Source organism: Polypterus senegalus, chromosome 12 (genome assembly GCF_016835505.1).
Source record: "Polypterus senegalus isolate Bchr_013 chromosome 12, ASM1683550v1, whole genome shotgun sequence".
NCBI lineage: Eukaryota > Metazoa > Chordata > Cladistia > Polypteriformes > Polypteridae > Polypterus > Polypterus senegalus.
This window is the reverse complement of record NC_053165.1, coordinates 78,837,505-78,862,498: the sequence shown is the minus strand read 5'-3', so window position 1 is coordinate 78,862,498 and position 24,994 is coordinate 78,837,505. Positions and strand designations below refer to the sequence as shown.

Sequence of the window (24,994 nt, the reverse complement as noted above, 5' to 3'; positions counted from 1 at the left end):
AGGAAATGTACCTGCGCTTTGCTGTCCTCACGGTGATCAGTGACAAGGGGTTGTGAAGCCAACCCGGACACGCACAGGCGGGACACAGGTTCAAACACAGCACCCGGCTTATTTACAGAATAAAGTGTGCCCAAATCACCAATACACAACCCACTCTCTCTCTCCTCTGCTGCCAGTCCATCTGCCTCCACTCCTCCTCTTCCTCCCAACTCTGGCCACAGAATAGTGGGGACTGGCATCAATTTTATAAGGACGAGCTTCTTCCAGCCAAACTTCTGACCAAATAAGGCCATGGAAAGGTCCATGCGCCCCCTGGTGGCGGCCACGGGCTCCAACAGGGTTGAGCTCCCATGCTTATGACCCATGGTCCTGCTGGAAGCCAAGGGGCCCCACTCTCTCCTGAAAATACTGTGCCCCCTGGTCCTTCCACACTAAGGGTTCCAGCTGCCCACCATAAGGTAAATATCCCACTAAGGGGTCAGGGCTGCCCAGAGAAGGACTTGCGCCACCTGTCCTTTGTGGAAGGCCTCATCTGGTGCACAAATTAAAGATTTATTAGACAGACACATCTCTATTAATGGCGGCAGAGTGGACACCCAGACGGAGAGCGGATCGGTGACATGTCCTGTGAGAAAACAATCTCCCCATCGCGTTGTCTTGCCGCTCATCTGCGGGGTCACCTTTTGATATTCAGAGACCATATTTGGAAGTTGTTATGCATGTGGTCAGCAGCAATGCTCCAGTGAGCCTCAGTAATCGAGTGATGATGATGATGCTTGGTGGTAAAAGTGAGTCACAAAAACCTAAACCACCAGCAGCAGCAGCCTGGACGATTGGCACAAAGCACGTTGGGTCCATGGGGTCCTTCTGTTGGCATCGATGCTGCAATGGCCAAAGCAGATGCAGTCAAACCATTAGGCGACATTGGCAGCCACCTAGGGTGCTGTCATCTGAGTGGCGCCATCTATGAACGTTAAGAGGTGTGTGCTCCTCACCTAATGGGGACCCCCAGCGTCACTGAACACTGGTGATTCTGAGTGGACGCCATTACCCACTGGTAACTGGTGTGCACACTCTGTACCCCCAAAAGGTGCGCATTCATTAAAGTCCATGATACATATACAGAGGGGTGCTGTTCGTGTTACAGAAAGGCTGTGCCCCCCCACCACCACAAGTCATCAAGGTCTAATAATATAGGCCTGTACAGCCTGCCCCAGGCTCCTAATTGGCTACGATGGGCCCTGCTCCAGAGAGGGGGCAAACTTAAAGTGTGCTTTCAGGGGGCACTTGTTGTATGCTTTTGTGTTTTGTAGGGTGGCCTCCATGGAGCGTACCTTGTGTGATTGCATTACATGAGATGCAGGCCGGGTGAGGCTTTTGTGCTCCTTTGGCACCTCGTAAATGCCACTTCACGCCCCCCATTCTATTAAATCACATTTATTGTTGTTTGCATATTACATTCGCTTTACTGGGAGAGATCAGGTTACAAGGCCGAATGCCAAGTGCCACACCGGAGCTTTAAAAGAGTTAAAAACCAACAAAGCCAAACGTCCTGCGTGCAGTTGGTCTCACGGATGGCCTGATAACCTCTGCATTGGAAGGCCAGATATTTGCCAAAGGGCCAGGCCATGTTTGAATACAACTGATTGGCTGATTGCGCTTGTCACACGCCACTTGAGCAAGAGGAAGGGCAGGCTGGCCACATTCGGGCTCCTCACTTCACAGCTGAGCCACTGATTGAGAGCACAAGACCGTGGAGGGGAATCACCTGGCGAGGTACGTGTTAGCGCGGGCAGCCAGGCTTCAGCAGGAGTGCAGAGCCTCAGTGTACGCACGGTGTGCTGAGGTGCTTTAGGTCGGGTAAACCATGTGGATGGTACGTTACGTGGTGATCGACTGTCTTCAGGTCATCCTTCAGTTAAAGCATTCGTTTGTGTAAAGGCGGGCGCAATTTAAAGTGAAAACACACGGCATTGAAAGTGCTGCGTAGGTCAAAGTCTGTGGAATAACTGGGGCTGCGGTGCAGCAGTGCGACTTGGGGGTACACATGAGAAACCGTCTGACCAGTCGAAAAGGGTAAAAGAGAACGGAAAAGCGAAACGAAAATGAGCTGAATGAGTTAAACTCAAATAAATACCACTGTATAGTGGAAATATATAGTGCCTTACACAACCTCCCATTTCTATCGATCAGTCAATCATATAGTGCCTTACACATCTCTCTGTCTATTATAGAGTGTCATATCTATCTATTCATCTATCTATCTATACATCATATCGTGTCTTTCTCATCCATCTATTTCTTTTACTTTTACTCAAACATCTCTTGAGCTACAAGAGTCATCTCCATGTCTTTCTCGGGTTCTTATACACGTTGTATGATCAAAATATCATCAGTATATACGAAGACAAAGAGACCGAGAACATCTCTGAAGAGATCATTGACAGAAGACTGAAAACGGGCAGGTGCATTGGTGAGCCCACAGGGCATAACCTGGAATTCAGTCCACTTGTAAATGCAGGCAGGCAGCGTCTAATCACGACAAATTCCTTCAAGCCAGAAATGACACCAAGATGATTTTTGTAGCTCAAGAAAATAGAAACAGTAAACGAATTAAATAAATATTTCACCTAAGAATTTGTAAAGGAAGAAATAAATGGTGTTATGTGGTGAACTTTTATTGTGCCTTTCTCCAGTTTTCATATCGCCCTCTTGCTCTAGCTCTATCTCCTGTTATCTATTATTATATAGTGCCTTTCATCTACCTGTCTATTGTATGGTGCCATTCATATCTATTAATGTAATTAATTAATAATGCAATTGATATGTAATTAATGTATATATGTAACTTTATATGTAACTTTTTGCTGGACCAAGTTAAGCTGAAAATATAAAAAAACTAACTACTGATGGTCGGTTCATGTTTAAAGTTCTTATTCAGAGCAGAGCACAGCAGCATGTACAGTGAGTGGAATCTGCTTATTATAAAATGACAAATCAGCTTGAAGGATTTAAATAGATATGAGGAATTAATGATGCTTTTTATTCCTTTCAAGATAAACCATTTTTATTACAAATATCAAAACCTTTGAGAACAAATCTGTAATTGCTTACTTGTTAGAAACAACAGTTGGTCTGTTATATAATTGCAAATAAAGGCTTTTTTTAAAGTATCTATTATAGAGATATTTTCTATGTATCTATCTATCTGTGCAGCTTTGTGATCCTGTTGATTAAACTAAAATTAATATCTATATATCTGTCTATTATATCTTATTATATTATATCTATGTGTTATATAGTGCCTTTCTATTTATCTATCTATGTAGTGTTGTGATCTTGCTGACTATACTAAAATTAATATCGATCTATAATTTTATAATCCCCATCATATCTGTCTGTTGTCCTTCATATTCATTCAGTTGGTTAACACAGCGTTTCTCAACCTTTAAGTATTTGCGACCCGAGTTTTCATAACAGTTTTAATCGCCCCCCCCCAACGTTTTTTTGAAACCCTAATAAAATGTATTCCTAGATTTTTTGCTGCCTTTATCTTACTCTATATTTATTTTTCTAGTATCAGAATGTAGTTTAAGTTAATTTGTTTTGGTTTCAATACATGGATTTTTCATATTTTCGATTCTTGTTTTCTTTTTTTCACATCTTCGCGCCCCCCTTTTTGTTACGCCCACAGGTTGAGAACCGCCAGGTTAACAGAATGCCTTATCTATCAGTGTAATCCTGCCAACTACGCTAAAATATCTATATAGTTTTGTTATCCTGCCAACTGTACTAAAATGAATATCTATCTATCTAGAATTTAATAATAGATAGACAGATAGATGAAAGGCACTGTGTAATAGATAGATAGATGAAAGGCACTATATAATAGATAGACAGACAGATAGATGAAAGGCACTGTGTAATAGATAGATAGATGAAAGGCACTATATAATAGATAGATAGACAGATAAATGAAAGGCACTATATAGATAGATAGATAGATAGATAGATAGATAGATAGATACTTTATTAATCCCAAGGGGAAATTCACATACATAATGCCCTTTATACCTGTCTATTGTATTTATATTCACTCAGTTGGTTAATATAATGCTTTATTCTATCTATCTATCTGGAATTTTATATTGCCTTTCATTACCTGTCCTCTCTCTCTCTGCCTGTCACTTATATAGCGCCTTTCATAATTATCTCTCTCTCTACCCACCTACCTGAAGTTCGAGGCAGCCATATTTAATCAATCACTGCACAATTTGTCAGAAGGGAGGATTCCACATTGTGTCTTTTTGTGTATATTTTATGTTGAAGTGATTTTGACTTTGGGTGGAGCAGTGGTAGCGCTGCTGCCTCGCAGTTAGGAGTCCCGGGTTCGCTTCCCGGGTCCTCCCTGCGTGAGGTTTGCATGTTCTCCCCGTGTCTGCGTGGGTTTCCTCCGGGCGCTCCGGTTTCCTCCCACAGTCCAAACACATGCAGGTTAGGTGGATTGGCGATTTTAAAATTGTCCCTAGTGTGTGCTTGGTGTGTGGGTGTGTTTGTGTGTGTTCTGCGGTGGGTTGGCACCCTGCCTTGTGCCCTGTGTTGGCTGGGATTGGCTCCAGCAGACCCCCGTGACCCTGTGTTTGGATTCAGCAGGTTGGAAAATGGATGGATGGATGGATTTTGACTTCTCAGTCTGGGCCCCAATTACTTCCGGTGGCTTCACCGCCATTTTTCTTAAGAAATAATATTAGAAACCAGTTCTCCACAGTGTAGATTTTTAACTTCTTTTGGTTTCCTGCCTGTTCGCAGACTGCTGTGCATGCACAGCGTGACTTTTCATGAACTGAAGGAGTCACAGCAGACCAAAGCCAATAACTTGGAGACCCACTGGGGTGACGCGGCTGTCCCTCTGTCTCCATTAAATGCCCTTGGCTTTGTCCTTCACCTGCCTTTAAAGACCCCGCTGGCGTTTAAAGGCAGGAGGAGCTCTCAGAGGAGAGTCGTCTCCAACACCCCAGGGCTGATATGCTGTGCTGTCAAATATTTGCACTTCTTACCCAACAGCCTTTTGATAAGATTACATGGCTAGCAAGTCATCGCTGGAGACGACTTTACTTGTGAGAGTGAGAAAGAGAATGAGAGGTGGCCTCGCCGGGTCGGGTGTGTGTTTTGCTTCATGTCGTCTTCAGACACTGGTGTGATTTTATTTCCAACAAGAAGAAAGGCAGGGTGTTCTCAGCTTTAGCCAGCAAGCTGGCAGCAGATACCACTTTGGAGCTGGGTGTGCTCAGAAGGACCAGAGGAGACAACTTATTAGGGTTACATGTTAGGTGGCAGCATCCCTGGACGGCGCTACCAGTTTGGACACCCATAAGGCATGCTGGGAGCTGTAGTCCCATGGGGCAGCCTTGCTGGGTGCCATAGGGATTTCAGGTCCCTCCTTTCAGGGTCTTCCATTCAACCTGGAAGTGCTGCCCAAACACTGGACGTATTCCCAGGCCAAAGGTAAAAGAAGCCACTCGACCTCCACAGGAGAGGAAACACAAATAAACTTTTAAAGAATTGAAATAAAAGTATATCTGATGTGCACAAATAAATAGGAATCCATGAAAAAAAAATAACGCAATACTCTGAACATTGTGCTTTGCGAGTGCAGTCCGTGTACAAAAAGGTGGCATGACCGATGATTACATGATTTCAAATGTGGCATGAATGCTGGAGTGGCCCTCACCGGGCTGAGCTCAGGAGAATCTGGTGACCACCACAGAGACGATCTTTGGAGGGCTGACTGACGGATTGATGTTAAAAAATATAAGCCTCTGATTCAAAGCGGCATGCCAAGCGTGGACCAATGCAGACCTGCCATCTTTCCTTCAGTGGCTATGCCAGCCGTACCCACCTCAGCTGCCATTACATTTTTCAGTCACAACTGCTGGCCTCAAGCACACAATGATAAAACCGCAGCAAGAGGATCGGTTCCGATTTCAGGATGGACTGTCTCACAGTAACGTAACGGACTGACCCGGTGGTCTGCACTGCAGCACAGAATGACGCCCCCCCTCTCTCTGCTCTCTCTTTGTTTTTTTTTTCCTCCAGATTCAGAAATGCATGCCCTCAAGTGTAGTCGGCGGGAGCTCATCTTCACTCCGCGTTTAGAAGTCGCCGAGCGGCTCAACAAGAACGAAGACGAGCGGCTGAACCGCCACCTACGTGCCATCGATGAGACCCGCGTACGACAGGTGGCCAGGGTCAAGGAGGAGCGACGACAGCTGCAGCAGGAACTGCAACACATCCGCCACGGTGAGCCCTTGGGACCCTGGGCTGGGGATGGGGAGCGCCGTCCTAAAAAAGGAAACTTCAGAAAGGTTCAGGGGAAAGTCAAAAAGCAGGCTGAGAGATGTGACTAGAATTGGTGGGCAAAAATCAGAAGAAACGCCGGGGAACACCCCCCGAAAGCGAGAAACAAACTGAGTGCCACGATCCAAGAGCACAGACGCACAAAAGAGAGAGCGGGCAGGGTGCCGAGAAGGAAGGAACTACAATTAAGCATTTAGGGTCTTCAACCTCGGGGTTGTGGTGCCTTTAAAAAGGGGGAGCCATCCTGTAGGGAATCGGGGGTCTGGCATAGTGAGGGGCAGTTGGGTTCACTTTACTCATTGGATTCCTTCTCATTTTCAGTGTAAGTGAATCAAATCTTTTGACTCGTTCAATTTTGTAGGACTCAAAGCTTGGGACGTCCCCTCTGCTCATATTGGAAATTGCTACTTTAATAATATGTACAATATTATATTTACAATGCTGATAATTCATATGACATTGTCAGGATACAACCTTGTCGACATGCATAATTAAAATAAGCCATAGAATCATAATGAGTGAGTACCAGGCTACTCGTTCTCGGGTAATGATTCAGTTCATGAGTCAAATGAATGAGAATCGTCAGACTTGTTCTCAGATAACGACTTATTCATAAATCAAATAAAAGGGAATGCTTCATCTGTCTAATCGAATAAATGAGAATCATGAGACTCGTTCTTGGGTAATGATTCAGTTCACAAGTCAAATGAGTGAGAGTCGTCAGGCTTGTACTAAGATAATGACTCATTCATAAATCACATAAAAGGGGATTATTCAACATTTTCCTGGGAAACGCTTCATCCGCCATATCAAACGAACAAGAATCTTGAGACTTGTTCTCAGGTAATGACGCTTTTACAAATCAAATAAATGAGAACTATTAGACTCACTCTCAGATAACGACTTATTCATAAATCAAATAAAAGGGAATTGTGTGACATTTTCTCAGGAAATGATTCATCTGTCAAATCAAACCAACAAGAATCATGAGACTCATTCTCGGGTAGTGATGCTTTCACAGATCAAACGAATAAGAACCATTAGACATGCTCTCAGATAACAACTCATTCATAAAACAAATAAAGGAGAACTGTGCAATGCTTTCTGGGGAAATGATTGAGCGACCAAATCAAACGAACGAGAATCGTGAGACTCGTTCTCGGGTAATGATTGTTTCACAGAGCAAATGAATGAGAATCATAAGACATGTTCTCAGATAACAATTCATTCATAAATCCAATAAAGGTCATGACTAATTTGTCAAATCAAGCAAATGACAAGTGTGAGACTCATTCTCAGGTAATAATTCAGTCGCAAATCAAACGAGTGAGGATTATGAGCCTCGTTCTTGGGTTATCATGAGCAGCACATTTTTAAAGGATATACAAAAACTTTATGTTGGGGCTTAGGGTTTTTTTATATCCAATAACCTCCTTGGATGCTCAGAATAATTGTATGTTACCTCTGGAAATAGCATTCATTTTTTTTTGTTATTATTTTTACATTCTCACACCTCGTGAGTACATTTGTTTTGGGACCCCTGTTGCCAGTCTCAGTTACCAGGGGGCGCTGTACCATTCGCTGTCTTTTCATCTGTGAAATGCCAGTGCAATAAATCATTCAAGGACTTTGCAAAAACCAGTGAGCAACCGCACCCCAAGTGCTTGACACACAGCCAATGCCAGAGCGGTTATTCTTTCTTCGTGTCATGTAATCGGCTTCTGCAATTTGCTTCAAGCTCAGCAGATGTCGCCGCACTTCGTTTTTCTCTCTGCCGTGTCAGCCTCTCAATCAGTTTGCTTTTTTTTTACTACATCAGCACGTATCACGTCATAAGCTGTGGATTAAAGCCAAGATCAAGGTTCTAGTCCCAGTGGTCCGTGAATAATCACATGACAGACTGACAACCCTTATGCATTGTATGGACAGAGATAATGGAGGCAGATTGAAGCTTATTGTTATTTCTTTTTAACTTAATGTCTGCAATTCCAAGCTGATGACTTTATCCTCCAGGACAGCTGGTTAGACGCACACGCAGTGTCAAGAAGATTTCTGCTATGGAGCACATCCTGAAGTCACACATTCTCTTTTGCTATTGAACTCATACATTTCTTTCTTTCTTTCTTTCTTTCTTTCTTTCTTTCTTTCACTCACCATTCATAACTGCCTTCATGTCTCTTTCTTTCTCTTTCCTTTTTCTTTCTTTTGCTCATCATTCATAACTTCCTTCATGTCTCTTTCTTTCTTTCTCTTTCCTTTTTCTTTCTTTCTTTTGCTCATCATTCATAACTTCCTTCACGTCTCTTTCTTTCTTTCTTTCACTCACCATCCATAACTGCCTACATGTGCACACATCGCCCTGTGCCACTACTCTGGACTTCACACCTCCAGCCACAGACCCCAAACGACGACACAGCCATCGGTGGTCTCACATGTCCTAAACTGACGGGCCGTTCAGTATGCATTTGTGCGTATCCAGCATGTCCGAACCCTTCAGTGATTCTAAATTCAATACCAAAGAGCAGACACCCGCAGTCCCCCAATCACAAGCTGCCCGGCGTCCCCCAGAATCGCAGGTCTCTTGATTCTAATGAGCACATCGGTTGTTCTTACAAGCTTATTGCTTTCTTTCATCTGCTCCTCTCTGCTCAGCCTTATAATGAGAGAGCTCTCGAAGGAAAAAAAAGTCTCATTAATAATTGAACTAAGGTAGGAAATATTGTCCTAATATTATGGGGTTCACGACAGCAGTGTTTATCTTTTAATGAAGTGCCGCCGCTGCCTTCAAGTGGACGACAGGGAAGGTGTCCTCCCTCTGCGTCTTCGGCCCACTGCTGTTTACAGCAATCATTCGATAATTAAGTAGTAAAGTGGAGGGGAGAGCGGTTAGCCACTAATTGGGCTGCAAAACAAAAGCCTCATTTGCATAACAACAGCTTCAACCCCCTAGTGGCTCCTCATGGTATGACACACAAATGTGGAAAAGCACGAGGACGAGAAGCGAGGGGCCGATCAGATAAGGTCTGCTTGTGGAAAGTCCTCCTCGCTTATTTATGAAAACGAATCCATCGACCTCCCTCTTCATCCCTCCATCCATGATTGGACCAGCTGCTCAGTCTGACCATAAAAACAGGCCTCAACCCGGGGGGCCCGGCCCCAAAGTCAAAGGACAGGCTTCAAAGGCCGAAACTAAGGGGCAGCCTTTTACGAGTTCAACATCTACAAGCGGACCGTTTGCTGTGATCAGCAATATATATATTTTTTTTATATGAAAACCCAAAACAATAAAGATAAAGATGCAACATAATGCTAAAAGTTTCTAACTTTTGTGACATTAAATCAAAAACTGTTAAATTCAGAAACTTTACGCCATGTGCTTGTGACGATGTGGGTTCTGGCTCCACGCTCCCTTGGCTGTTTGGGAACCCTTGAACCCAACACCGTCGATAATGTTGCCGAGTGAGCTAGTCAGTGGAGGCAAATAATTCCGGCAAGGGGAAGGTAAAAAGTGCAAAACAGTGCTTTTATTTAAAACCAACAAAAACAGTGTTCCATAAATAGTGCAGTTCTTCACAGTTCTTTAAATAAATAACCCATAAAAAGAACACGTGGAGGTTAAAAATCAATGAATAGAAAAAAAACACATCCTTAAAAACGAGAGGTTAAAATCTTCTTTTAGGAAGCAGTCTTAAAAACCAACGACAAATCCGGTGCTCTTCTGTTAGCGTCTCACCTGCTTATCCCGTTTGGGCCAAGCAGCAGGCAAGACGCTCTCTGCAGCTGCCCTCCTACAACACACCCGAGACTGGAGACCTCCCGATCCCTGGCTTCGGTCTGGCACTCATCCCAGTCCCCGAGACTTGATTACCCCAATAGCCAGGACGCTCACATTGGGGACTCCACCACCAAGCCTCCCGACTTCCGCTGCCTTTCCACGGCCTTCTGCAGCTCGTCGCTTTCCTCTAGGCACTCCCGCTACCTGCTCACTCAGCGGGAGCAACCTCAACTCAAACGTCTAGGTGTTGGCCTAACACCCAGCTTCCATACAGCTGCCCACGAGCGCTCGATCGCGCGCTCACCAGACGCACACACCTCCTGTCCGTCTCTCTTGCACCGCATGCTTCCTCGCTCCCTGTAACCTCCGTCCTCTTTCCTCATCTCCTTTCTCCTCTCTCCATTTTTTTACCGCGAACATTTCTTTCTCCACTTTTTTCCCCTTTAAAACCGACTCGCGCTTCTTTTTAAAATGACGAGGGCCACCGCAGCTGCAGCATTAGCCACGGGACAATCATGAATGTGGGCAGTTCCTCACCTGTGCACTCGGTGAGAAACGCCCACACCCTACGGATCGTCCCGCGGCCCACTATGGCCCAACGTCCCCTCACTAAGCCGCGAGCATATTGATTACTTATTTAAAAAATGGCCTGTGCTCAGTGAGCTGTGGACCCATAACACCACAGTGCTGTGTGGAAAATATGAGATCAGAGGACAAGACAAAGTGGAAGAACAGAGCAGAGGCCACAGCCGAGCATGTGAGGAACAAGGAAACCAAAATGAAAATACGAAAATACGCCGAAAAGTCAAACGAACGACAGAACAAAAACTTTCAACATGGAAACTCTTCAGTTTAATATGCGCAGTAAAGTCTCCGAGAAGGAAACCGTGGCCTTCAATGCCATATGTGATATGTGAGGCCGTAAGATCAAAAATTTAGAGACAAAGTAATGAGCTCAACACGCGGACACAGAGTTCAGTTCAAAATCACAAGAGCCACACGCTCCTCACGCTTTTGTGTCCTCCACTTAAAAGTGAACTTTAGAAGAACAGAGGAACCTCCTGTAAAATAATTCATAACAACAGCAACGATTTCAAGATAACAGAATGCCTGGAAATTAAGGATGAACTTTAAAGTCCAAAAAGTCTGTCACACCTTAGTCTGGGAAAGACAGACAGACAGACAACCTGGGAGTCCTGCCAGGCTTAGTAGTAGACAATGATAGACAGATAGATAGAGTGAAAGGCGCTATATAATAGATAGACAGATAGATAGATAGATAGATAGATAGATAGATAGATAGATAGATAGGATGAAAGGCATTATATCATAGATAGAGTAAAAGGCGCTATATCATAGACAGATAGATAGATAGAGTAAAAGGCACTATATCATAGATAGATAGATGAAAGGCACTATATAATAGATAGATAGATAGATAGATGAAAGGCACTATATAATAGATAGATAGATAGATGAAAGGCACTATATAATAGATAGATAGATAGATAGATAGAGTGAAAGGCACTATATAATAGATAGATAGATAGATAGATGAAAGGCACTATATAATAGATAGATAGATAGATAGATAGAGTGAAAGGCACTATATAATAGATAGATAGATAGATAGATAGATAGATAGGAAAGGCACTATAAAATTGACAGATTTATAATGTAAGTTATAGCAGAAGAAGATCATAAAGGTTTGAGGTTCCAGATGGTGATTCCCATATAATTCACATTAAACCCAAAGCACGGTCACAGCTCTCCAAGGTAACGCCTTTCCAGACGCGAGTGACGATGACAGAGAGAAGATGGTGGTCGAGCAGGTTGTAAGGTAGAAGAGGTGGAAGGGGCAGCTGCAGGTGACCAGAAACCTGAAGTGCTGTTGGTCTTGAAATCTGCAGGTAGAAGTCGTGTTTGAGGCATCAGGTGACAGCGCCGCCCTTTGATTTGTGGTGGAATTACCACTCGAAGAGCCCTGAAATTGACTCCCAAACGCATGTGAGTGATAATAGATGGGCAGTAGACGCTGTTTGCCACTTGTTTTTAATTATTTCTCCTTGTAAATGTCTAAGGCTTCTTAAATTCAGTTTACAGATAGATAGGTAGATGACGATGACAGAGTATTTACAGGTGACACCAGACGAGGAGGGACATTCCATTCTGAGGGGACAGCAGTTATTATTTTCATAGCCAAGCCCGCTTTTGTAATCTGATGTCTCAGTTAACGGACACGTCTTCTGTGAGTAACAACAAACATAAATCATCAATCGCAGATCGGAAACACCAAACAGAAATTCTGAGTTTTTATTGACATGCTGTAAAGTGTTCAGTTATGGAGCAGAAACTAATAAAGTGCCGTATCATAAAAGGAGCAGATCATAAATCAAGACAAGCTCAGCTCAAACTCCACGAGGTGCTAAGGAGACCACGTTTGGAGCTCTGCATCGTCCGCCAGGCTTCAATAAACATGCAGCTTCGGCCGACACTGAGCAAAGAAAGCGAATCTGGCGCGTCTCTCAAGCCGGGTGCGTTGCGATTTATCTCACAAGTGGCCAAGGTGGTGCGCGGCCTTCACAAACCCTCACACAAGCACGCCACAATCCTACCGGCCTTCCCTGAGGAGGGGCATCAATAGCCAGTGGAGGTTTCACTTGAGGGTCTGGCTTTGGCCGGTGCCAGGCATAAAGACACTTTATGGGATGTATCTTTACACTTTGGTAGTAATGTCTCAAAACACAGTAAAAATACTCTGCAAGGGAGTATTGTTGTTGAGTCAACGCCACGCAGAATTACGGCAAAAGGGAGTCCAACCGGGTACTAGTGAGGTGTACCTAATAAAGTGGCCAGTGGTTCTGGTGTCTCCTTGAGTCGCCTCAAACAACAGCAGCAAAGCCTCAATTTAGAAGGTCCTTCCCTTCAAGATGATTTGAGCCCCTCACCTGTCTGTGATTTAGCCGAGCCATTGCTTTGGTGCCCACCCCCAGTGTTTGTTGTTTCTAGGGTCGCCACAACTCTCCTTCAACGCGAACGACTTCAATAAGCTGGCAAAGGCCATAGGCAGCCCACCCTGGCGTCGCCCGCTGATGTGCATTAAAGCAGAACGAGGAAGAAACAAACAGAAAGGGGCCATTGAGACGCTTCACAAGGAAGAGGTGGCTGGCACATCGCTGGCACCGAGTGACGACCTGCGTGTAAAAAGAGTCATGTCCCCCTACATTCAGGCCGTGATCTCCCTCTTGTCACACAGTGCCCACCTCGTGCCAACTACACCAGCCCATGCCAATCTGATCTTAACAAAATGAGAGCAAACAGAGTGATTGAACGCTTTCTGAAATGTGCAAACACAGCGTAAGGTTATCGGGTTGCTTCAGTGCATCGTCAGCCTCCGGAGCTGCCGGGTTGGCAATCCTGGTTTTTCTTTTTTTGTGGATTCCGTTTTCTTGGAAGTCGTTTATATTGTTTTTTTTTTTTCTTGTGTTCTTCTTGTCGCATCATTGACGAGATGATTTAGTGCTGGAATCGCGTTGGTTTCCAGGGACAGCCTCGTGTCGTATCGCAGCAGACACCTGGCTATTTAAGAACGAGGGGCCGATCTTTACAACCAATAAAGGAAGGACGACTTCTCACAAGCCCTAAAACAAATATTTGACTCCAATAAAGAATTTCACGTTTATGACTTTGCTGCTTCTTGATTTTGTTTTTTGTTGGGGCCGACGGCATTAGGAACAAACCAGCTGGGCAGCCATTTCAGGGTTAGCCCAGGACATCAAACCCACCCTGGGCCCCACTCAGCCCTCCAGACGGTCCTGGTGACAAACTCGGCAAGTGAGGAGCGAACTTAAATACAGCCTGAACAATTGTGGAACACGGTGGCCACGATTGTGGTATCAGCCCCGGTGATTCCCTTTTAATAACGAAAGAAAAGCAAAAATAAAACCAAAAGCCTCGAAGGTAGCAGAACAGGCCTTCCCACTCGAATGGGCTCTTCGGAATGAACACCCGCCTCCTGTCAGCCCCCCAAATACTGTGTGTAAACAGGAGACGTCCGCAGTGAAATGGCATGTATTTCTTCCTTGACAAATTTTTGGGTGAAATGTTTATTTAATTCCTTTGGCACTTTCTACTGTTTTTACATGGTTTGTCTTTCTTTGTGTAGTAAAGGGGCTTCTTGCTTTTTCATTTCCTGAAGTTTTACTTGACAGACAGACAGAAAACACAAGAAACGTCAAAAAGAGCTGGAGCAGCGTAGTGAGCAGATTGTAACGGCCAAAACAGCAACAGAAACAAAAAACAACTGTGCTAATCCAAGTCGTCTTATTCAAGATGGTGTTAGAGCGGCCATGACGTCTGCAAGGCCGGAAGAGACGTGTTCAGGAAGTGACATCAGAGAATGTCAATCCATCCTCTCTGAACAAGGGGAAAGAGAAAAGGTCTGAGACAACAGTGCCACCCTCTGGCTTGGAGTGTAACAGTTATGCAATGTGTGACGATAGATAGATAGATAGATAGATAGATAGATAGATAGATAGATAGATAGATAGATAGATAGATAGATAGATAGATAGATAGATAGATATTCATTTTAGTATAGTCGGCAGGATCACAAAAGTCACTATATGATAGATAGATAGATAGATAGATAGATATTCATTTTAGTATAGTCGGCAGGATCACAAAAGTCACTATATGATAGATAGATAGATAGATATTCATTTTAGTATAGTCGGCAGGATCACAAAAGTCACTATATGATAGATAGATAGATAGATAGATAGATAGATAGATAGATAGATAGATAGATAGATAGATAGATATTCATTTTAGTATAGTCGGCAGGATCACAAAAGTCACTATATGATAGATAGATAGATAGATAGATAGATAGATAGATAGATAGATAGATAGATAGATATTCATTTTAGTATAGTCGGCAGGATCACAAAAGTCACTATATGATAGATAGATAGATAGATAGATATTCATTTTAGTATAGTCGGCAGGATCACAAAAGTCACTATATGATAGATAGATAGATAGATAGATAGATATTCATTTTAGTATAGTCGGCAGGATCACAAAAGTCACTATATGATAGATAGATACATAGATAGATAGATAGATAGATAGATAGATAGATAGATAGATATATAGATAGATAGATAGATATTCATTTTAGTATAGTCGGCAGGATCACAAAAGTCACTATATGATAGATAGAACTTTGTTTTTTCCCGTCCATCACTTGTGAACGAGATCCTCGGCTCTACCGCCAAGCCGCTTGCCCACTGCCCTTTATCAAGCATGGCTTCCTTTGCGTAACTGTGACTCGGACTCAGTCTGCCGTTGTCTCCTTCCTTAACAGACACCACCCCCTCACTGGAGGACCTGACGCTCGAAATCCCACCGGACATGTCCAGGACGTATCTGCTCCAAAAGCGACACTCGCTGCCTTGCCTGCGTTTAACATCTCCGATTGTCCCCAGTCAAGATGGCATGGCGAGGTAAGTGAATTATGGGGGTACCATCAGAACAGCCATAGCAGGGCATCAGCCCAGTTCCTGTTGTGAAGCCAGCCTGTTGTTGCCATTCAGGTGGCCTACCTGGATTTTGGGTGGGCCACCTAAATATTATTTTCTGAATCTCAGATTCGCTTTTCTATAGATTTTCACTGTAAATTATGTTGAGAATAAAGTTATTTTTTAATGTCATTTTTTGTAATTGCCACATTACCATTTTGTTTTCCATGCCCACTGTTTTGCATAAGGTTATGTTGCAAATGTTGGCACAATAAATGAAATGCCAACATGCAAAAGCATCAAAATCTACAAACCCGAAGTGTCAAAAAGAACGAGTATGCATGGCAAAGCAGTCACTGGGACCACGTCAGCATGCCCACATGGCATTCAATGCTAGTCATGTGGATTACACACATCAGGGCATCAGTACAAAATAAACACTAAAGGAAGTAAATTGGCCAAAGGTAAAGGTTAGGGCCTGGTGTGGGCAATGGGTACTGTGCCATCCTGGAAGTGCTGGCATAGACCCGTAGTGATGCACCTTACCAGCTGTGACCAATAGCAGAGGTGTCAATGCACAGGAAGCGGGGCAGGGGGCGGAGCTCAGAACAGTCTCTTACACCAGTATGGTGCCCACTTGTGTGAAGACCACCATTAGCCGTGCTGATTTCACTTTCTTGTTTCCCTCAGTAGGCGCTACTCATCTGTTGCCATTCCGACAGACTTCCAGAAGCGCATGAGTGACTTCCTGGGTGTGCTGGAGCAGATGAACTCAGGAGAAACGTCCGACGGACCTCCGCTCAGCGAGGAAGAGGGGGACACCTCAACTGATTCTGAAGGGTTGATCATGGAAGAGAAGGATGAGGAGGAGCTGCAGGACGAGGAGGGAGACGGGGCCGGAATGTGTCGGAAGGACATGGGACCCACCCTGGAGGAGGCCCTGAATCAGGTGCGCAACTGCCGCTACCTCCGGCACCGCATCCGTCCCGAAATGGAGCGGGAGCTGAGCCCGCAGGAGATCTTTGCCAAGGAGGAATCGGAGTGCGAGGACAGCTGCCAAGAGCCACCTGGTAACCTTAACAGCAGCGAAGGTCACTGCCAAGGCGGCACCCACGCTCTACCTCGTCACGTTCCACAGATGCCCGGCTAAAAATAGAGCCCCTCGGGGTCAGGCAGTTCCTGATAAACCTTTATTGTGCAGTGATTGCCATTTATCAGCGGAGCCTGTTTGCTTATGTCACACGCGAGTGTTTACACGATGATCTCAGTGTCGAGCGACATCTTGGGCCTTTCAAGCTGCCCAGTCCTCCTCCTCCTCCTCTTCCTCCTCCTCTGCTGGCGTTTAAACAAATACATAGATTGTTATCTGACTGGCTGTACGCCCCCTTGTGTTGAAGGGCTCTTCTGACGAGCTTTGTGAAATGTTTGCTCTGTAGCTGATTGACCGATCAGAGCCATTTATTAAAGGCGCTATATACAAGAAATGAAGCTTTGGGCAGTGCTGACCACCATTAGAAGGGGCCACAAAGAGCGACGACTGATTGGTCAGATCACTTCACAGTCGCCGTCCTTGTAGGAGACCCGGCCCCCGTCCGTTTGTACGGTTTTTGTGTATTGATGGATTTTCACAGATGAGGATTGCATTTTGTTTTTTTGTCCCACCTGCACTTCAGAGGAGGTCACCCACCTGCAGCTCAGCACGTTCAGGCCCGGCCAGTACTTGGGTGGGAGACCACTCAGGAAAAAAGCTTGGTTTGCTGCTGGAAGAGGTGTGGGTGAGGCCAGCAGGGGGCACTCACCCTGTGGTCTAAATGGGGACCCCTGTGGCGCCCGTCCTTCAGATGCGATGTAAAGCTGAGGTCCTATGGTCATTAAAGATCCGTGGGCATCCTTTATAAAGAGTGAGGCATATTCCAATGTCTAGGCTAAACGGCCCACCAAAGCCGGATCATTCTGCCCCCCTAATCATCCTGTGTCACTAATTGGCTCTCTCTCTCTCACCCCTTCACCCCCTAACAGCTCACGTGTGGCGAGCATCCTGGCACAAAAATGGCTGCCGTCACATCATCCAGGTGGGTGCCGCACATTGGTGGTGGTCTGAAGTGGCTCCCCTCCCACTCTGTAAGGCGCTTTGAGAAGTGAGAAAGGCGCTATATAAATAGAAAGCGTTATTATGGGTGTGACGCTGTCTACAGTCTTCATGAGACGGACGCCAACTGATGACATTGCAGAAGCGACTTTACGAAAATGAAACTGCTCAGACAGCCAATCGTCTTCCACGTTAGCGAGTCCTTAACATACCAAGGGATGCGCGCGACAAACACGTTTAACGAGCCCGAGGATGAAGACATCAGGAGACGATAAGCGAAAAACGAAAGACGTGGTCAAAGGAGTCAAAACCAGCACCTTGATGAAGAGCGGGCACCAGGACGATCCGCACGTCAGAGTCAGGTGATGAGGGAAACTCAACAAAAATAAATAACGTGCACATTAAACTGCGAGTCACCTCCTGCAACCGCCGTGCCATCAACACCAGGAGGACCAATCAGGAGCAACAGGGTTCTTACCAGCAGTCCCGTGCAGCCTGGCACAATGCCCACCTTTATTCTGTTCTTCTTCTGCTCCTATATCATGTTGGTGGTGAAGCCTCAGCGTCCACATCAGAAAACATACAACACGTCATCAGCTATTTCTGTAAAATGGTGGCGTCGTCATTCGTTCTCCTCGTGGGACGCTTTGGGACTTCATCTCAAGTCCTCCTCTTATCCTCAACAGGCTTTGAATTCAATCCACACGAGGAATTCGGGACCAGGATCCAATTGTGTAGGGAAGTGTTGTAGCCGGCCGGACCTCCCTAGCAGCGCCTGAGGGGTGTTGGTGTGGAAGCCTCACCCAGCTCTCTGCTCAATGCCACCCTTGGTGGCCTGATGGCCAGGAGACATTCAGCTAAGCCCAGACCAGCATTGTTCTCCTGCAGGGTGAAGGACGCCTTAGAGCTCCCTCTGGTGGCCCCAGGTGGCCCTGCTGTCCCAAATCAAACATAAAAGAGCCGCAAGGAAATAATAGATAGATAGTAAATAATAAATCAACACAACAGCATTAATACAAAATATATAACCATAATAATTGAAAAAATGGAAAATTAACAAGAGCCAGGGACCACAGGTGGGCTCTAACCTGCTACACAGCCCTGCACTACAAACGTGCCATCGGCTGCCATGCCGAGCCTTGAACTGAGGGCTCTGGACTGGCGAGCACTGAGCCCCCTGACCCCCGTGTTTCAGACATTCACACACGTTTGCTTTCCCTGTTTTTTTGTTTTTTCATCTCCTTCTTGTAATTTCCACTTGCTTGGCATGGCAGGTGTCAACGTGAAAGTGTCACCGAGGAGAACCTTCTTATTTAAAGGGGCCAGGAGGAAGCAGGAGAGCCATTGCCTGACCAAATTGCAGCTCTTTTTCCCTATTAAAGGCAGGAGGATGTCATGGCTGTCAAAGTCAGAAGTGAGGAGGCCCAATTTACTGAGCGCCGCGCGCCTGTCAGGATGTCATCTTTTTATTTCGGCCTTCTTTTCTTTTTAGACACGGCAGATGCACCTTTGCGTTTTCTTTCAACATCAACAGGAAAAGAAGAAGCGCCTCAGTCGAGCAGACCCCTAATCGGGACCGCCGATGGGAGTCCTTTGTGAGGGTCTCACTTGTGCGCCTTTGGGGTTCAGAGAGGTGCCTGTGCAACACGCTTGACTCTTTACAGAACTGGCAAACAGCAAACGGGGCAACTTGCCTCCAGCCGAGGGTCCCTCGGAATTTCAAAGAATTCAAAGACGGCGTCCTCTGCTGTGCGTCCGGCAGTTTGTGTTCATCTGTAAGTGAATCGGCTCTGACTGGCAGTCAAAGTGAACGAGAGCTGGCCAGGCCGCCTAGAGGGTGGGCTCCGTTTCTGTTCAGAGGTCTTTTCTTTTTATTGTTGTGTTGTTGTCCCAGACAGGGCAAAAAGGGGTGGGAGACCTTAAATTAGACCTGCACCTTCAGCAGTCTGCACAGATAAGGCTGCACCCCAGGCAGCCAGCCCCCAACTATGACCCCAAAGTAGAGAACTGGCTTTAAAAGTTCAAAAGTATTTAAAGAAAAAGGGAGAGGGCAACCTTAAACCTCTGGCTTGTTGAGCCAACCCAAACAAGGTGTCTTCATAAATGAAGAAATTATTCAGAAAAGGAGCAAAACATTAGTCAACGGTCAAAAAAGAGAAAGCAAAAAGGACTTGTCTGAAGTGACAATCGCGAGCCAACTACTCCCAATACACAGGTTGAGAAAATCAAAAGGCAGAAATCCACGAAAAAAACAGAACATCAAAAAAAAAAGAAAACAACAGCTCTCAATGAACCACTTCTGGGACCCCCAATCAAGGGTGACGATGGGGGAGGGGGGGCAAAAAAAATGTTGTGAAGTAGCAGCACAAAAAGGCCAAAGTGGTCTGGGGCCCCCAAACTATAATCACCTAGCAACCCCAAAAAAGGAGCACTCTAAGGCAGGGGGCACTCCTACTTTACTGGCAGGCTTCGGCCTACGCCAGGCCAAAGGGGCTTTGGCTTCAAGAGTTGAAACATCAATAAGTAACATTCACAAAAGAAGACAGAGCAAGGCCCACCAGAGGGAGGATGGCTGTGGCTGGAGGATGAAAGGACAAGCAATTTGTATAAAATGAGATTTATAACAAAATGCTTAAAAGAGTGAGAAAGGAGAAAAAGGTTCGGCCAACAAGGCAATCGAAAAAAATCAAACAAAACCTGAAATAAAATCCTTAGACAGAAGTAAAAAGAGGCAAAAAGAAAAAAAAAACTCAAAGCGCATACAATGAACCCTGGAGGGACTACAATTCCCAGCAGCCTTCACTGGGCCGAGGGCAGTCACTCAACGGAGATTGACAGGTGGCTTCCCCTCCCTGGGAAACACCCACAAAACACAAAGCACAGGCCACAACAGAAACCAAACACAAAAATACACAAAAGTGATCAAATAAAACACACAAATAATAAACAATAGTAATGTAAGTGATAACCGAAGGATCACAAACGACCAGAGAAGAAAAACGTAAAAAAGAAATTTAAATGTAAGCCAGGGTCACTGCTTCTAATAGGACATGAAGAAGGACCACATAAAGAAACAGGACATAAATACTAAACAATAACCCTAAAAATATTAACCAGAAACACATAAAAACACAAAATGGACATCAAGAACCAGTTAAATATACCTCTGCCTTTCCTAGCGATCATACTATATAGCGCCTTTCCTATCTACTGTCATGCATGTGTGTCTGTGGATCTCCTCACAGGCCCTGCCAAGGTACAGTGGGATGCAAAGGTTTGGGCCACCTTGTTAATAGTCATTATTTTCCTGTCTAAATCGTTGGTTGTTGTCAGTTAAATCTATCATATAGGAGACACACACAGTGATATTTGAGAAGTGAAATGAAGTTTATTGGATTTACAGAAAGTGTGCAATAATTGTTCAAACAAACTCAGGCAGGTGCATAAATTTGGGCACCGTTGTCATTTTATTGAATCCCAAACTTTTAGAACTAATTATTGGAACTCCAATTGGCTCGGTAAGCTCAGTGACCCCTGACCTACATACACAGGTGAATCCGAGTATTTAAGGGGTCCATTGTAAGTTTCCCTCCTCCTTTAATTTTCTCTGAAGAGTAGCAACATGGGGGTCACAAAACAACTCTCAAATGACCTGAAGACAAAGATTGTTCACCATCATGGTTTAGGGGAAGGATACAGAAAGCTGTCCCAGAGATTGAAGCTGTCTGTTTCCACAGTTAGGAACATATTGAGGAAATGGAAGACCACAGGCTCAGTTCAAGTTAAGGCTCGAAGTGGCAGACCAAGAAAGATTTCCGATAGACAGAAGCGACGAATGGTGAGAACAGTCAGAGTCAACCCACAGACCAGCACCAAAGACCTCCAACATCATCTTGCAGCAGATGAAGTCACTGGGCATCGTTCAACCATTCGGCGCACTTTACACAAGGAGATGCTGCATGCGAGAGTGATGAAGAGGAAGCACAAACAGAGCCGCTTGAGGTCTGCTCAAGAACATTTGGACAAGCCAGCTTCATTTTGGAATAAGGTGCTGTGGACTGATGAAACTAAAATGGAGTTATTTGGGCATAACAAGGGGCGTTCTGCATGGAGGACAAAGAACACAGCATTCCAAGAAAAACACCTGCTACCTACAGTCAAATATGGTGGTGGTCCATCATGCTGTGGGGCTGTGTGGCCAGTGCAGGGACTGGGAATCTTGTCAAAGTTGAGGGACGCATGGATTCCACTCAGTATCAGCAGATTCTGGAGACCAATGTCCAGGAATCAGTGACAAAGCTGAAGCTGCGCCGGGGCTGGATCTTTCAACAAGACAACGACCCGAAACACTGCTCAAAATCCACTAAGGCATTCATGAAGAGGAACAATTACAACGTTCTGGAATGGCCATCTCAGTCCCCAGACCTGAATAGAATTGAAAATCTGTGGTGTGAGTTAAAGAGAGCTGTCCATGCTCGGAAGCCATCAAACCTGAATGAACTCGAGATGTTTTGTAAAGAGGAATGGTCCAAAATACCTTCAACCACAATCCAGACCCTCATTGGAACCTACAGGAAGCGTTTAGAGGCTGGAATGTCTGCAAAAGGCGGATCTACTAAATATTGATTTCATTTCTTTCTTGTGGTGCCCAAATTTATGCACCTGCCTGATTTTTCTGTGGGTTGACTCTGACTGTTCTCACCATTCGTCGCTTCTGTCTATCGGAAATCTTTCTTGGTCTGCCACTTCGAGCCTTAACTTGAACTGAGCCTGTGGTCTTCCATTTCCTCAATATGTTCCTAACTGTGGAAACAGACAGCTTCAATCTCTGGGACAGCTTTCTGTATCCTTCCCCTAAACCATGATGGTGAACAATCTTTGTCTTCAGGTCATTTGAGAGTTGTTTTGTGACCCCCATGTTGCTACTCTTCAGAGAAAATTAAAGGAGGAGGGAAACTTACAATGGACCCCTTAAATACTCGGATTCACCTGTGTATGTAGGTCAGGGGTCACTGAGCTTACCGAGCCAATTGGAGTTCCAATAATTAGTTCGAAAAGTTTGGGATTCAATAAAATGACAACGGTGCCCAAATTTATGCACCTGCCTGGTTTTGTTTGAACAATTATTGCACACTTTCTGTAAATCCAATAAACTTCATTTCACTTCTCAAATATCACTGTGTGTGTCTCCTATATGATATATTTAACTGACATTTTATCGTAACAACCAACGATTTATACAGGAAAATAATGACTATTAACAAGGTTGCCCAAACTTTCGCATCCCACTGTATGTAATGGCCCACTGGACCACAAGAGGGCGCTGCCACTAACACTATTTTCACCTTCTCACTCCGCCCAGTGAGGGCACCTAGCCCCGCCCCTTCCGTTCCCATGAGAATGAAGCCACCGGACTCCGGACACTTGTGAAAAGATCGTACCACCAGACGGACCACCCCGAGTGTGACTGACTGAGCTCCTCTTAATCTCTCATTTGTTTCAATTTTGCTGAGCGCAATGTGAGGCCAATGTAGCGCCCTGATGGGTGTCATTTTTACGTTTGCCTTATCATTAAATGGGATGACCTGCTTGGCACCCGAAATTATTCTGAGATCGTCTGTCATTCCTGTACCCAGCCACACTGCCTTTCACATTTATCTCTATTATACGGTGTCTTTCATATCCATCTAAACATAATCTAAGTTTCCAATGTTGGACTTGTCCCACTCTGGGCTTGTCCAGTTTTACTCGTCCATAACGCTCTGCTTTGGCCCGCCACACACTGTGGGGTGTTGTTTGGACAGCACAGGGCTGTAGCCTTTCACGTGGACTTTATTCTGGATGTACTGATATCTCAGGTGCCCAAGTGGCACCCCCCCCCCTTACCCGGGTAAGCAGATGTCTCCTTTACTGCCACCGTACAGACCAGTCAGTACCAGGGCATGAAGGCCATTGCTTCTGCGTGAAGTCACTCCGGTCAGTCACCACGTTTGATTCCCCTTCACCTCCCTGGTGGTCTCATCCTGTAGGAGTTATTCTGTAAGGAGGCTTGGAGGAGGCAGGCGGTCAGATGGCCGAGGTCTCCAGGACATGCAAGTCTGACCTTGTCTGTTTTAATGGTTTGCAGACCCCCAACCCGCACACAAGTTTTCTTTCCCCCAGGTTTCCTCTTCTCCATGGTGGTGTTAATTCACAGACATTGGTGGGCTCCATTTATGTTATTCAGTTGAGAACTGCGATGTTTTACTGTGAGTTTAAACAAATGTGTGTGTGTCTTTACATGCACGCATTGTGTGAGTAGTAAGTTATAAAGTTTGCTAATTTATTTGTGTGTGAACTGAGCCCGCCCTCAGTGAAAGGCGCTATATAATAACAAGCCGAACTGAATGTCCGGACGACTCCACGCACCCTTGCGAAGACTGGCCTTGTTCGGGGCGCATCTTCCTCTTGGTGTTCTGTGCGCCCCCTACGGTCACGTGCGGTGCGTTGCGTGTTGTGCTGTCACGTGTGTTCCGCTGTAACCCGCTTGTCAATCAATTTTAAGTTCCCGTTAATCGGTCCTGCTGGCTGCTTTTTCTTTTTCTTCTTTTTTAAAATTAATGTTAATTTTATTGTGTTAGCGGGTGCCGCTTTTCATAAATATTCATTAGCAGAGAGCTACAAACGTTAAAGCTAACACCCTCGAGATTCCAGGGATTTGTTCAAGTCTTCATAAAGTTTTTTTTTAATTAATTTTAATATATGTACTTATTACATTGATGAGTCAGAAATAAACAGATATCACGAAATAACCTCTCTCAAGGTACTTTTGAAAGAGTAAATGAAATTGGCACATAACGTTTCGCTATTTTAAAACGAGCCTTTCGCTGATGTTTTTCAAATCGTTTTTAAAAGCTCTAAAGTTTGGAAGAGCGCGCCCTATCAGAGATACCCCACAATAAAACTCAACTTTCTCAGCAAATGTCCATAAAGAACAAATGCCCCCGGTCAACCGCGTTAAGTTAAGCGCGCCTCGCCTGACCTCTAGTGGCACACAAGTGAAGTGGCAGCTCAGCTTAAACGCGCGCTCAAGTGCTGCAGATCGGCTTTAGGCTGTCGCTTGTCCTCGAAACCTTTTAGAGCTCAGGACAAGGCAAGGCAGGTCAGTTTGGGGGCATAAACTGGTACAGCACGTTGCCACATCCACTACACAACGAAACAGCTCGAGATCCTGATTGGCAAACCAGGCGGACACGCGGTCCGATCCCA

General features: G+C 45.1%; 1 protein-coding gene across 1 annotated transcript; it reads left to right on the top strand.

Annotated features, from left to right (window-relative positions):
* Nucleotides 1-1,718: 1,718 nt before the first annotated feature.
* Nucleotides 1,719-17,117, top strand: LOC120541509. The gene is made up of 4 exons (XM_039773226.1): nt 1,719-1,776; nt 6,097-6,300; nt 15,504-15,642; nt 16,348-17,117. The coding sequence occupies exons 2-4, from the start codon at nt 6,105-6,107 to the stop codon at nt 16,805-16,807; spliced, it is 795 nt and encodes a 264-aa protein (XP_039629160.1). The 5' UTR covers nt 1,719-1,776; nt 6,097-6,104; the 3' UTR covers nt 16,808-17,117.
* Nucleotides 17,118-24,994: the final 7,877 nt, after the last annotated feature.